This window comes from Scyliorhinus canicula, chromosome 2, assembly GCF_902713615.1.
Source record: "Scyliorhinus canicula chromosome 2, sScyCan1.1, whole genome shotgun sequence".
NCBI classification, from domain to species: domain Eukaryota; kingdom Metazoa; phylum Chordata; class Chondrichthyes; order Carcharhiniformes; family Scyliorhinidae; genus Scyliorhinus; species Scyliorhinus canicula.
Genome location: NC_052147.1, coordinates 231,380,131 through 231,392,151, shown reverse-complemented (window position 1 = coordinate 231,392,151; position 12,021 = coordinate 231,380,131). Strand labels below are relative to the sequence as shown.

The window sequence follows — 12,021 nt, the reverse complement described above, 5'->3', positions numbered from 1 at the left end:
ATTGGTGCAGTTTTATTAATACAGCTGAAAGTGAGACTATCACAAAACAGTACTTTAAAACAGACTGCCAATCAGTAACCTGATTTTAAATAGCCGAAAATGATCTTAAAAAACTACACGGAAGCATTTACTCATTTCATTGGTGTACAATAGTTGATTTCTTATGAAATTAAATACTTTTTAATATTTAAAAGCTTTTGTCTTTGCACCTAAAGCAAAAACATCTAAATCTCACAATTAGCAGAAACTAGTCTTACTCATTAATTCAATCTGGGGTTGAGATCAGTATTGTGGGCAGTGCCAGTTTGAGGCACAATGTGTTTGAAATTCCTCAATCTTTTGCCCTGGTTTGGCCAATCGATAGTGAATTGCACTGATTAAAACCAGCACAACCTACTGGAAACACCAAGCAATTTGTTCCCAGATTATCAGTTGCATACAAAGTGGAAATTCTACCCCATTTTATGTCTGCGCATTACATATATGCATTATAACATCGAAGGGTAATTAACTCATAAAGTTTGTATTTTCTGGATCTTTACAGAGGACCTTACTTGCAATCCGGTGGGTGATTTCCGATGTGACAATCATCGGTGTATCCCACTTCGTTGGAAGTGTGATGGAGAAAATGACTGCGGAGACGAATCTGATGAGCATGACTGCAGTATGTAATAACATCTGACATGTTGATTGAATAGAATAGACAGCACAGAATTAGGGCATTTGGCTTAATCAGCCAATGTGGTATTTATGCTCCACCCAACCTCCTCCTATCCTTCCTGATCTAACTCGATCAGTATAATCCTCTACTCTCTTCCCCTTCATATGCTAATCTAACATCCCCTACTATTCACATCAACTACCCCCTATTGTAGCAAGTTCCACATTCTGACCACTCTCGGCAGAGAACATTCTTCTGAGTTCCCCACTTGATTTCTTGTTGATTGTAGTGATGGTCTCCAGTTTTGCACTTCCCCACTGGGTGGGAGTCTCCTCCCTCTCCACGGTGCATTTCTCAGCGCAGAGGGCGGCTCACCAGTGATCCTCAGCAGGATCTTCTGGCCCCACCATTGCCAATGGACTTTCTCGTTGAATGGACCCATAGAACCATAGACTTCCTACAGTGTGGAAGGAGGCCATTCAGCCCATCGAATCTTCACTGACCCTCTGAAAGTGCACCCCACCCAGCTCCACTCCCCCACCCTATCCCGTAACCCCATAGCCCCACCTAACCACCATATCCTGGGACACTGAGGGCAATTTAGCATGACCAATTCACCTAACCTGCACTTATTTGGACTGTGGGAGGAAACCGGAGCACCCGGAGGAAACCCATGCAGAACACGGGAAAAACGTGCAAACTCCACACAGTCACCAAAGGCTGAAAATTGAACAGAGGTCCCTGGTGCAGTGAGGCAGTAGTGCTAACCAAGGTGCCGCCTCACCGTGCTGCCTTGAAACCCGCCACAAGGATGAGCCAAGGGCAGGACTGTAAGATACCACCACCGTAAATGACCAGAAAATCCCATTCACTTTTTCCAGTCTCTCAAAACTTTCATCATTTTAAAGACCTCTATTATCTCCTCTACTAGGGATCCCACTGTTGTTCTACTTTCTCTGGATACAGTATCAATTGATTTCATTCAATCCTTCCATAATTCTTAGTGTTCTTCTGGTCTGTTTACTTACCAGCCTCAGTAGTTTTGCTGTAAATGCTTTCTGCTTCTGTGGCATTTATTGTACTTGCACATTGACCAACATGGCCAACTTCCCTGATCTGAATTTGTCATTACGAAGTCGGCCATGTACCTATGTGCTGAATTTCAAAAAGAGCAATGCAGAGAAAAGGGAGGAACATGATTGATTGATTGTTGGTGCAGAGTAGTGAAAGCTCACCATTCAGATGGGAATTTAAACTTACCCAATATTGAAAGGTGTCAAACAGTCTTCATGCAGTGATTGATAAAATGCTGTTACCAATGATGGATTTTAAGGTAGAAGAATTAGCATCAATGCATAAAATAAATTAAGATAGTTCAGCTGGATTGCTGGTACCCTTGATCCAATGTGGATGCAAACCAGAATCTGGCACTGGATTTATACAGAAGCTTCTGGAATTATCCGGATCCATTTGTGTTTCTAACTCCCACAGTGGTATGTTTTGTTTTAAACAAATAGACAAATTAGCCTATCGTCTTAAATGACGTGGAGATGCCGACGATGGACCGGGGTGAGCACAGTAAGAAGTCTTACAACACCAGGTTAAAGTCCAAACCTGTTGGATTTAAACTGGTGTTGTAAGACTTCTTACTGTCTTAAATGACATAAGAGGAATTCTTTGGTTAATGTGTGCCTTCACTAATCAGGTTGATTGAGCTTTGTTTTATTTCAGGCCCTCGCGAGTGCACTGAAAGTGAATTCCGCTGTGACAATCTCCGGTGTATTCCTGGACGCTGGGTGTGTGACCATGACAATGACTGTGAAGATAACTCAGATGAACGAGACTGTGGTATGATTAGAATTAGTGAATGTAAAAGAAAGAAGTATGTGCTCTTGTATCGCAAGATCAGAAAAGTTATTTAAAGCGCCACTGCTCTAGCAATTGCTAATGTCTCAAAGCTTTGAGTAAACTAACAATGAGCACATGCGGAGGAGGCGAATAAGTTTATTTAATTCATTAAAATGTATACAAACATGACGAGCAGTAGATTTTCTAATTTCCTTGCAGAGGACTTAAAAATAGTCATATTTTATGCTATTGCAATTTCTGAACTAGCAATTAATGGCTTAATGCATGTGTTATTTGCTAACAGTATTCAGCTACTATTACATCTAAAATGAAGGAAATCAGTAGAACATTGGGAAAAAGAGTTCCCACCATCCAATTACTTTGAAATCACATGACTAGGATCCTGCCTCTGTGGAAACAATTCTAATAGTTTATTTTACATACCGCTTCCATCATTGAAATAGTTCTTATGCCATTAAATCAGACTGTTTACCTTACAGCATGTCCTTTATGCTTGATAGTCAGGGTCTAATGCTCTTCCTCGCAACATGTGAGGGGACTTAAAGTAGGGACTTCATTCTAGATGTGACCAGATTTTTGAATTAGGTAAGTTTTAGTCTTCAGTTGTCCCCTTCATTCATTTCTATGCATGACTTGTTATTACAACAGCACCACGATCTTGGTCATGGAGATTCAGTTTCATGAGGTATGACCCCCCAGGTCCTATTCCCTTCCCATTGTCTCAGGCATTGTGCAGTAAAACTAGCTTGGAATTGTGAGTGCTCAATTGTAGCACACAGTTTCATCGTAAAAATTCTCTTAACATTTGTTCCATTCTCCATTACATTGAGACCTGCAGGCATCCCATCTCTCTCATCAAGCTTGAAGATCATTCTGAATACCCTCCCCGAGACCACTAATAGAGATAGTGAAGAGCATAGATCCTAACATTGACCCCTGCAGGCCTCTACTAGTTACCAGTCTTACCAAATCCCTATGACCACTTTTTCTTTATTCATCTAATCTAATTTTCATTGTTGACGGGGGGAGATTTTAATTCTTAGTCGTGGGAGAATCATTAAAGTAGAGTGGTTCCACTTCTCGATGCTGATGCCCACACTTGTTGTTGCTAATTGTAACAGCATGCAAAGTTTTCAATAGGCTCTGGTTGGAGCTTCATTAATAAATGCAAATTCAGGTTGCTTAATACATATAGGTCCCCAATGGCATTGGAGTGCCAACCACATGAAGCTCTCCAGGTCCGTCGGGATAAGCTTTTTTTTAACTTCCTTGGCAAGGTCAAGGGCAGCAGGCGTTTTCCTCGAGCTCACAAACGGAAAGATATCTCTGCTTCCCCAGTGTCTTTGGGATATCCCATAGTGTTCTTCATCCAGTGAGGTGCTTTGATTTTTGTTGTTATGAACTCTTATTTTTTTTACAGAGTTGCTGACATGCATGCCTGGTTATTTTGAGTGTTCTAGTGGTCACTGCATCACAGAAAGGTTGAGGTGTGATGGGAATGCTGACTGTGCAGATTACTCAGATGAAAGCACCTGCCGTAAGTCTTTTTAAATGCAGGCTTATGTAAAATACCAGATATGAAAAGAAAGCTGCTGAACAATGAAATAATAGGAACAAAGCTGAAAATACACAGCAACTTTATTAACAACTGAAAGAGATTAGATTCTTCATCTGAACGTCTGCTGAAAGATTCCCTGTAGAGCTATCAAAAACAGATAGGGGAGAACTATTTGAGACCAGAAATGTTGATCTAGCTCCATAAGAAGCAATAGATGGGGGTCAATGATTTTTGTACAATTTTAAATAAAAGAAAGAAGTATATTAATGGTTATATAGTATGCAAAGACCATGAGATCGGATTGGGGTGACAAGGTAGCACAGTGGTTAGCACAGTTTCTTCACAGCTCCAGGGTCTTGGGTTCGATTCCCGGCTTGAATCACTGTCTGTGTGGAGTCTGTATGTTCTCCCCGTGTCTGCGTGGGTTTCCTCCAGGTGTTCCGGTTTCCTCCCACAGTCCAAAGATGTACAGGTTAAGTGGATTGGCCGTGCTAAATTGTCCTTGTGTCCAAAAAAGGTTAGGTGGGGTTACTGGGTTACGGGGATATGGTGGTTGTGTGGGCTTAAGTAGGGTGCCTTTCGAAGCACCGGTGCAGACCCGATGGGCCGAATGGCCTCCTTCTACTCTGTAAATTCTATGAATTCTATGTTCTTTGTGAAAAGGCGTTTAAAAGACAGATAGAGAGTTAATATATAAAAAATAATACTAGTAATTATAAATTACAGATATCTTGGGCAGGTTTCTCTGTCCCTCCGCACCAGATTTCTGGTGCAGCACATTGGTGGGATTCTCCGTTTCGCCGACTGGTCAATGGGATTTCCCATTGTGGGGCAGTCCCACGCCGTCGGAAAACCCCCAGCAAAATGGAGAATCCCAACAGCGGAGAATTCAGCCCCTTGTATCCCACCACCAATGACTATGGAATGCCTTGCATTCTTTGTATATAGGTATTTATTTTAACTTTTCATTAATAGAAATGCATCTTCCTAATTGTTCATTTCTGCCCTCCACCTATGTAGCAACTCGTTACCCCAATGGAACGTACTGCCCACCATTCCTGTTTGAGTGCAAGAATCATGTCTGTGTCCAACCATATTGGAAGTGTGATGGAGACAATGACTGCGGAGATGGATCTGATGAAGAGCTCCATCACTGCTGTAAGCCATTTCAGCGAGTTTCTAAATGCTTAATAAAAGCGAAGTTATCTTTCATTACAAGTGGTAACCTTTTTTCGTAGAACAAACACTTCAAAATACGCAACTTCCTTTGGCTGGCATTGTCACACCTGAATTATCTATAATTCATGACAGTTGACCAGGTGGTATACGATGATACTGTCCTTACAACTCTGTGACCTTCTTTCAGATGAATAGGACAACAATCTCCTTTGCTAACTGTGAGGCTCTGGTACTGCAGTAAATTGTTGATGCATAATGTCGGAAGCTTCCCTCTGTATTGCAAGATAGTTGGTAGTGGAGAAAGGTCCTGGGCCTATCTTTGCATTCAAGAAAAACTGTGGAGTAACGTGCAGTTTCAGCAAAGAAAGTAGAGTCTGGTTATCTCTCCAATGGCTAAGTTAGTTATTTGTTCAAGTCTGCACCGCCTTGAACCAAGGACCAAAGTCAAGGGGCTGCATTCTCCCAAAATGGGACTATGTCCCCTCGCTGGCGTAAAAATGCTGGTGTTTCACTCCTGAGTTTCCAATAAAAAAGAACAGTCGATTCACTCACCTGCAGGGGGCTAGCAGGGACCCGGAGTGATTCATGCAGTTTTGGCTGCGGACACTGCCCCCCCCGCACTTCTGGTCTGGTATACGGGCATGCGCATGGCGGCGGCCTCCAGCGGCCGCGCCGGCCACCCATAAGGCCCCCCGCCCCCCGTGCCCGATCCCCACGCCCCCTCATCAGGGCGGCCACAGACTGAGTCCGCAGCCGCCACGCGAGGTTCCCAAGCGGCGATAGGTGGTTAGAACCACGGCGTCAGGAACTCGGCCGGCCGGGAGCGGAGGATCACTGGGTGGGCCTCTGTCAATGGCCCCCCAGCCGCGTGGAGTACTCCACGAACACGCTGATCCTTGGGTCCCGGACAAGCGCCGGGCCCGATTTCAGCGCGAAAATTGATTCTCCGCGATTTTGGTGCGGGTCTGCCCAGGGTCTGTACCAGAGAAACAAGCAGAATGGGAGAAGGTAACAGTTTCATTGCTTTATTGATTAAGATATGTTAGAGAAGCAGGATTTATACTGAATTCTGCAATCTTCCTGTACCATACTCTTAATTGTCTTCAGCTGACTGATTAATGGAAGTGCTGTATGAAAAAGCATAATCCTTCCGAATACTAAGTTGCGAGGGCCATTGACTTGGATTACCGCAGTTTATTTTCCCAACTTCCTTGGAAAGCCAATGTTTTGCTACTTTCCCTTTCAAACATATTTATTTTGCCTGTAGAAATTATCCAAGCATCAGATTTAAAAACATATCTACTGCAGAATCACTGAATCGTAGAAAATTCCATCATGGAAGAAGGCTATTCCCTCCATCGTGCCAGTGCTGGCTCCTTGAAAGAGCGGTCCAACACCCCTACTTTTTGTTAGTAACCCTGTACCCATACAGAGTAACATAAACACCGAAGAGTATCAATGAACAATCTCAGGGACCCTAACACTTATTCAACTGTCCACATTTTCAAACCATTGTTCTTTTCCAGTGGACATCCCGTGTGACTCGCCTTTCCGTTTCCGGTGTGACAATAATCGGTGTGTATACATACATGAGTTATGCAATCGTCTAAATGACTGTGGAGATAGAAGTGATGAAAAGGAAGAACACTGTAAGTTTCTGTTCACCGATGATCTACAAAAGGAAACATTTCACATATGCACTGAACAGTGGCAGTTAATGGAAATTTTCTTTCACAATCAGGTAAACCACCTACGCCTCACCCTTGCACAACCGAGGAATACAAATGTGGGAACGGAAACTGCATCCCTGTCCAACATGTGTGTGATAATTATGCTCACTGTGCTGACCAATCCGATGAATTGGGATGCAGTAAGTATGCAGATGTGTTGCTTCTTAAGCCATATGTCGTGATCCAAATGTTCTGGTCCCAGATTGTCAGAAATGGGAGGTAAATTAAGAGCCGTGGGTAAGGACCCCGTGGATGCCCTGACACGCACACATGCGCTGAAATTTCCTGGGAGGTTTAAACTTCTGAGGGCTGAATTCCACCCTCTGCAAATGTCTTCGATACCGACCTCAGTGTCAGAGATTTGGACCAGACACACGGGACTTATCTGGGATACTTACCCTGGAAATGTTATAGTGGTCAATACCTGATCTAACTCGGTGATTAGCCAGAATAACTGAACTGAGGACCACAAATGATCCCTCTAATCAATCCTGCCCTTGACCCGATCCTACTAACCTCTCAACCTGACTCGACTACAACCGCCTGACCGTGACTCCAATCCAACCTGAGTACTGTCCCCCACCCAACTACCCCCTCAACCCCCTTCCAACCAAGTAACCCCTGACCCGACTATCCCCAACCCAACTTACATGAATACATCAGCTATAAAATGGGCTGTGTATCCTCTCTTCACCCATCTTCTCCTGCACTCCTCAGTCTTCCGTGGAGATGACTGTACTGACCCATCGTCGTTGTAGATGGAAACAATGGGCCCAGCTGAAAATGGGCAGTATTGTTAAGTCGGAGAAAACATTGTGGACAGTAGCAATGTGCCCAGCATTGCCGCCAATGGGAAGGTCTGGGCTATTAGGTGTAATACACAACAAAAAAAAGTGGGGAGGTTATGATATTAAAATACACAGCTGATGTTTATATGCTGCTAATCTCATATGACTGAAAAGTTTGATAAAGCTACACATAACAGTAACTTGTACGTGATGCATGCAATCATCAATAGCAGATAATTAATTAGATACAAGGTAATAACTGAGTCGACAGATTGATTTTAATCTGTCTAATTGATTTTAATCTAAAATTAAAATTTTAATCAATTTTAATTGATTATAATCAGCAATCGGCAGTAGGTTGTATTAATATCTGATGTCAGAAGCACATGAGCAACTTTACACTTAATGTGGCTCAGTGCTGGGCCTGAGGCCAGTGTGCAGCCACTTTCTAAAAGTCTAGAAAAATGTATAAACTCATCTAGAATCTGTTTGATATTTTAAGTGTGGGAATTTCCACATGTGCTCTGAAAAACATTTAAAAAGCAGCTGAATAGCAAAGGTGTGCATTTGCACATGTGCAGATACAAGCTCTACTCTGGCTGAGTTCAGGATCCAGCAAATATAACTGCAATATAGAATCATAGAATTTATAGTGCTGAAGGACGCCATTCAGCCCATCGAGTCTGCACCGGCCCTTGGAAAGAGCACCCTACCCAAGCCCACATAACTTCAGCCTTGGAGCAGAAGCTGTGGTCTTGGCTGCAATGACAGTGCTGTAATAAACTGTAGGCCAATCTGTATGTTAACTTTATTTCACACTAATAGTGATACTCACTACACTCTCAGTCAAGTGAGTTGGGTAAAATGAAAGTCTCCCATTGCGTTCAGTTTGCAATGGGAGTTTGGATTTTTGAGTTTTGGATTTGTTTGTTGTCACGTGGACCAAGGTGCAGTGAAAAGTATTCTTCTGCCTGCAGTTCAAACAGATCATTTAGTACATGAAAAGAAAATACGTAACATGGCAACACAAGAGGTTCAATGCAGCATAGAGAAACTACTCGAGGATCGAGAAATGAGTAATCTCACCAAATCACCTTGCTTATTCTTTCACATGCATGTTTTGCCACAGATTGATGTGTTGAAGTAAGTTAGAATGAAGGATGGCTGCATTATAACACTATTAAATAAAAGTATCTTATTCTTTTTTTTAGACCATGGTACAGAACGATCTTGTGCAGAAAACCTCTGTGAACACAATTGTACAAATCTGAACGATGGAGGTTTCATCTGCTTTTGTAGGCCTGGGTACAAAGTAAGGGAGGACGATGTGAATGCCTGCGATGGTAAATCCCTAATCTGTGTGTTGTGTACTTTATCAGTTTATTGGCAGATTTTAGAAATGAGCTTACTGGCTGATACAAAGACCTGCCAGAAAGGTTGAGCCTTAACAGCTAAAACAAACTGTTCCTCTCTTCACATTGTGATTTTCTTGTGAAATATTGTTAATCATTTGTAAAGTCTCAAGCAAGCAACCACTCGGAAGCGATGACTGTAGAAAAGTTTGGTTTTATTCTCCTAAATATCCACCCTCACTCCTACTCCTCCTCCTCCCCGAAGGGTCTCCCACGCCCAGCCCACACCTGGGCCAGGGTATTTATATCCCAGCATTGTGGGTGTGCTATACAACATGGACTGCAGTGGTTCACTAAGCAGCTCACCACCATCTCCTAGACGGCAATTAGAGATGGATAACAAATTCTGGCCTAGCCAGCGATATCCAGAAAGAATAAATAAAATATATGGCATCTGAGTTTTTGATGATGTGCTATTAGCTGGTATTGGTGATGGAGAGGATATAGAGTCAGGGTCAAGCTTACTTCAGGGTCAAATAGTCCAATTAGATTACAAACAACCTGCTTCAGCCTGAGACAATAGGCAGGCAAGGATATCGATAACAAGAAAATGGAGTTTGTGGTGAAGTCCCTCCCGATAAGGTAATTGAAGTTCAAACAGAACTGGCTGTCAGACAAGCAGGTTTATGGTGAAGGCAGGAGAGCGAACTGAGTGTTGGTAACAAGAAAACTTTGTTGTTGTCAGCATGCATGATATTACAGCAGTTTGATGTGTGAAGCCATTAAAAGTTAACCATGTGGCACAACTTCCAAGTTGGAATTTCACTGAAGTGAAAGTCTTTAAGATTGCAAGAGCTTGCTGTAAATGCTTAGTAAATATGCAACAGGGTGGTGGGTAACATTTTGTAACATATGGTCTTGTGCCATCTGATAAAGTTAGTTAATCGTTTGTGACCCCAAGATCTCCCAAATCTGTTATGAGTCTTGCATTCAGCCACTTTCTGTCAGACCTGGTGCACTGCTGACATATGGGAAAGGTGGACGGAAAGGCCAAACAAGACAACCACCTCACATTCACCTCATCCCTCAGCAGATCCACTTCACCACATATTCTAACAAGGGTTTGGGGACCTGAGAACTCCAGTTTCCCACCAACTATTTTATACCTCATGTTGTGTTTACCTCCAATTGTTTGTGATCTGCCTCTTTTCCTTTCCTTCTCTTTCCAACCTCCACCTCAAAGACCCCCCACCACCACCTCCCACCAGTAAGCCCTGACTGTTCCACACAACTTTCCAAAGGGATCAGAATTGTAAAAGCAAAAAACCCCTCCCAAGATATCTGAGCTCCTCCAGTTTTGCACAAACACCATGGCCGGAATTCTCCGACCCCCCGGGGGGTTGGAGAATCGCCTGGTGCCGGCGTCAATCCCGCCCCCACCGTGGCCCGAATTCTCCGCCACCTGGGAATCGGTGGGGGCGGGAATCGCGGCGCGCCGATCGGCGGGCCCCAGCGGCGGTTCTCCGGCCCGCGATGGGCCGAAGTCCCGCCGCTGACAGGCCAATCCCGTCGGCGGGAATCAAAACACCTCTGGTGCCGGCGGGATTGGCGGCGGGCGGGCTCCAGGGTCCTGGGGCGGGGACGCAGGGCGATCTGACCCCGGAGGGTGCCCCACGGTGGCCTGGCCTGCGATCAGGCCCCACCGATCGGCGACGGACCTGTGCCATGGGGGCACTCTTTTTCTTCCGCCCTGCCATGGCCTTCACCATGGTGGGGGCGGAAGAGACCACCTCCCCTGCGCATGCGCTGGTATGATGTCAGCAGTCGCTGACGCACCGGCGCATGCGTGGACTTCTGCCGGCCGGCAAAGGCCTTTCGGCCCTGGCTGGCGGGACGCCAAAGGCCGTTCGCGCCGGTTGGCAGAGCGGCAACCACTCCAGCGCGGGCTTAGCCCCTCAATGTAAGAGCTTGGCCCCTAAAGGTGCGGAGAATTCCGCACATTTGGGGAGGCCCGACGCCGGAGAGGTTGGCGCCACTCCAATCGGCCGACCCACCGCCCCGCCGGGTAGGGGAGAATCCCGGCCCATTTTCTTTGCATCGCCTTTAGCAAAATACTGTCAGTTTTCTAGGCCCGAAACTCTACAATTCCGTCTGTAAATCTCTCCACCTCCTCATGTCGTTGTCTTCAAGACACGCCTTAAAACCTAACTCATTGTCAAAATTTTAGATTACCCTTCCAAAATGCCCTTCAATGTTTTGGTTTAAAATTTTGTTAATCACTCCTATGGGATATTTTGCTATGTTATTGGTGAGATATATATCCTCAAGTTGTTCTGGTGAACATTCACACTTCAAATATTGGGCAAAAGTTTGAATATGCAACCACTGGCAAGGTACTGATGTGATGTTAGAACTGTCTTCGAAAACTAAAGTTGTTTTTATTGGAAGGAGTTCATCAAGACGAGACTTGAGCCAGTTTTTTTAAATGCTAGGCATCCCAAAAATGTTGTATACCTTTATCCTTTTAAGGTTTGATATCCACTGTTTGCTTCAAATTTGAGTCTGCATTTAAACAATTTCTTACTGTAATTTTTATTCTTAATATTCAGATGTCAATGAGTGTGAGATCTTTGGCAGCTGCCCCCACATTTGCAAAAATAGCAAGGGCAGCTACGAGTGTTTCTGTGCGGACGGATTTCAACCTGTTGTGGAGGAACATGGCACTGAGTGTGTGGCAGCTGGTAACTACATTCTTTGAGTATTCTTTTCTATTCTCGCACACTGCAAAATCAACTGATGAACAATGAAATTGTCATAATATTTTTGTATTTGTGCAGTAGATACAAAGTACAGCCACCACAGATGTTTAAGGCCAAAAGAATTC

General features: G+C 44.1%; 1 protein-coding gene across 4 annotated transcripts in view; it reads left to right on the top strand.

Moving 5' to 3' along the window:
* lrp2a (low density lipoprotein receptor-related protein 2a) overlaps positions 1 to 12,021 on the top strand; it is a 432,071-nt gene that overhangs the window by 363,268 nt on the left and 56,782 nt on the right. For all 4 annotated transcript variants that reach the window (XM_038789773.1, XM_038789772.1, XM_038789771.1 and 1 more), the window contains 8 exons: positions 545 to 664; positions 2,393 to 2,509; positions 3,951 to 4,067; positions 5,109 to 5,246; positions 6,794 to 6,916; positions 7,009 to 7,137; positions 8,997 to 9,128; positions 11,747 to 11,878. In XM_038789773.1, coding sequence (XP_038645701.1) covers positions 545 to 664; positions 2,393 to 2,509; positions 3,951 to 4,067; positions 5,109 to 5,246; positions 6,794 to 6,916; positions 7,009 to 7,137; positions 8,997 to 9,128; positions 11,747 to 11,878 — 1,008 coding nt within the window. The remainder of the gene's footprint in view (positions 1 to 544; positions 665 to 2,392; positions 2,510 to 3,950; positions 4,068 to 5,108; positions 5,247 to 6,793; positions 6,917 to 7,008; positions 7,138 to 8,996; positions 9,129 to 11,746; positions 11,879 to 12,021) is intronic.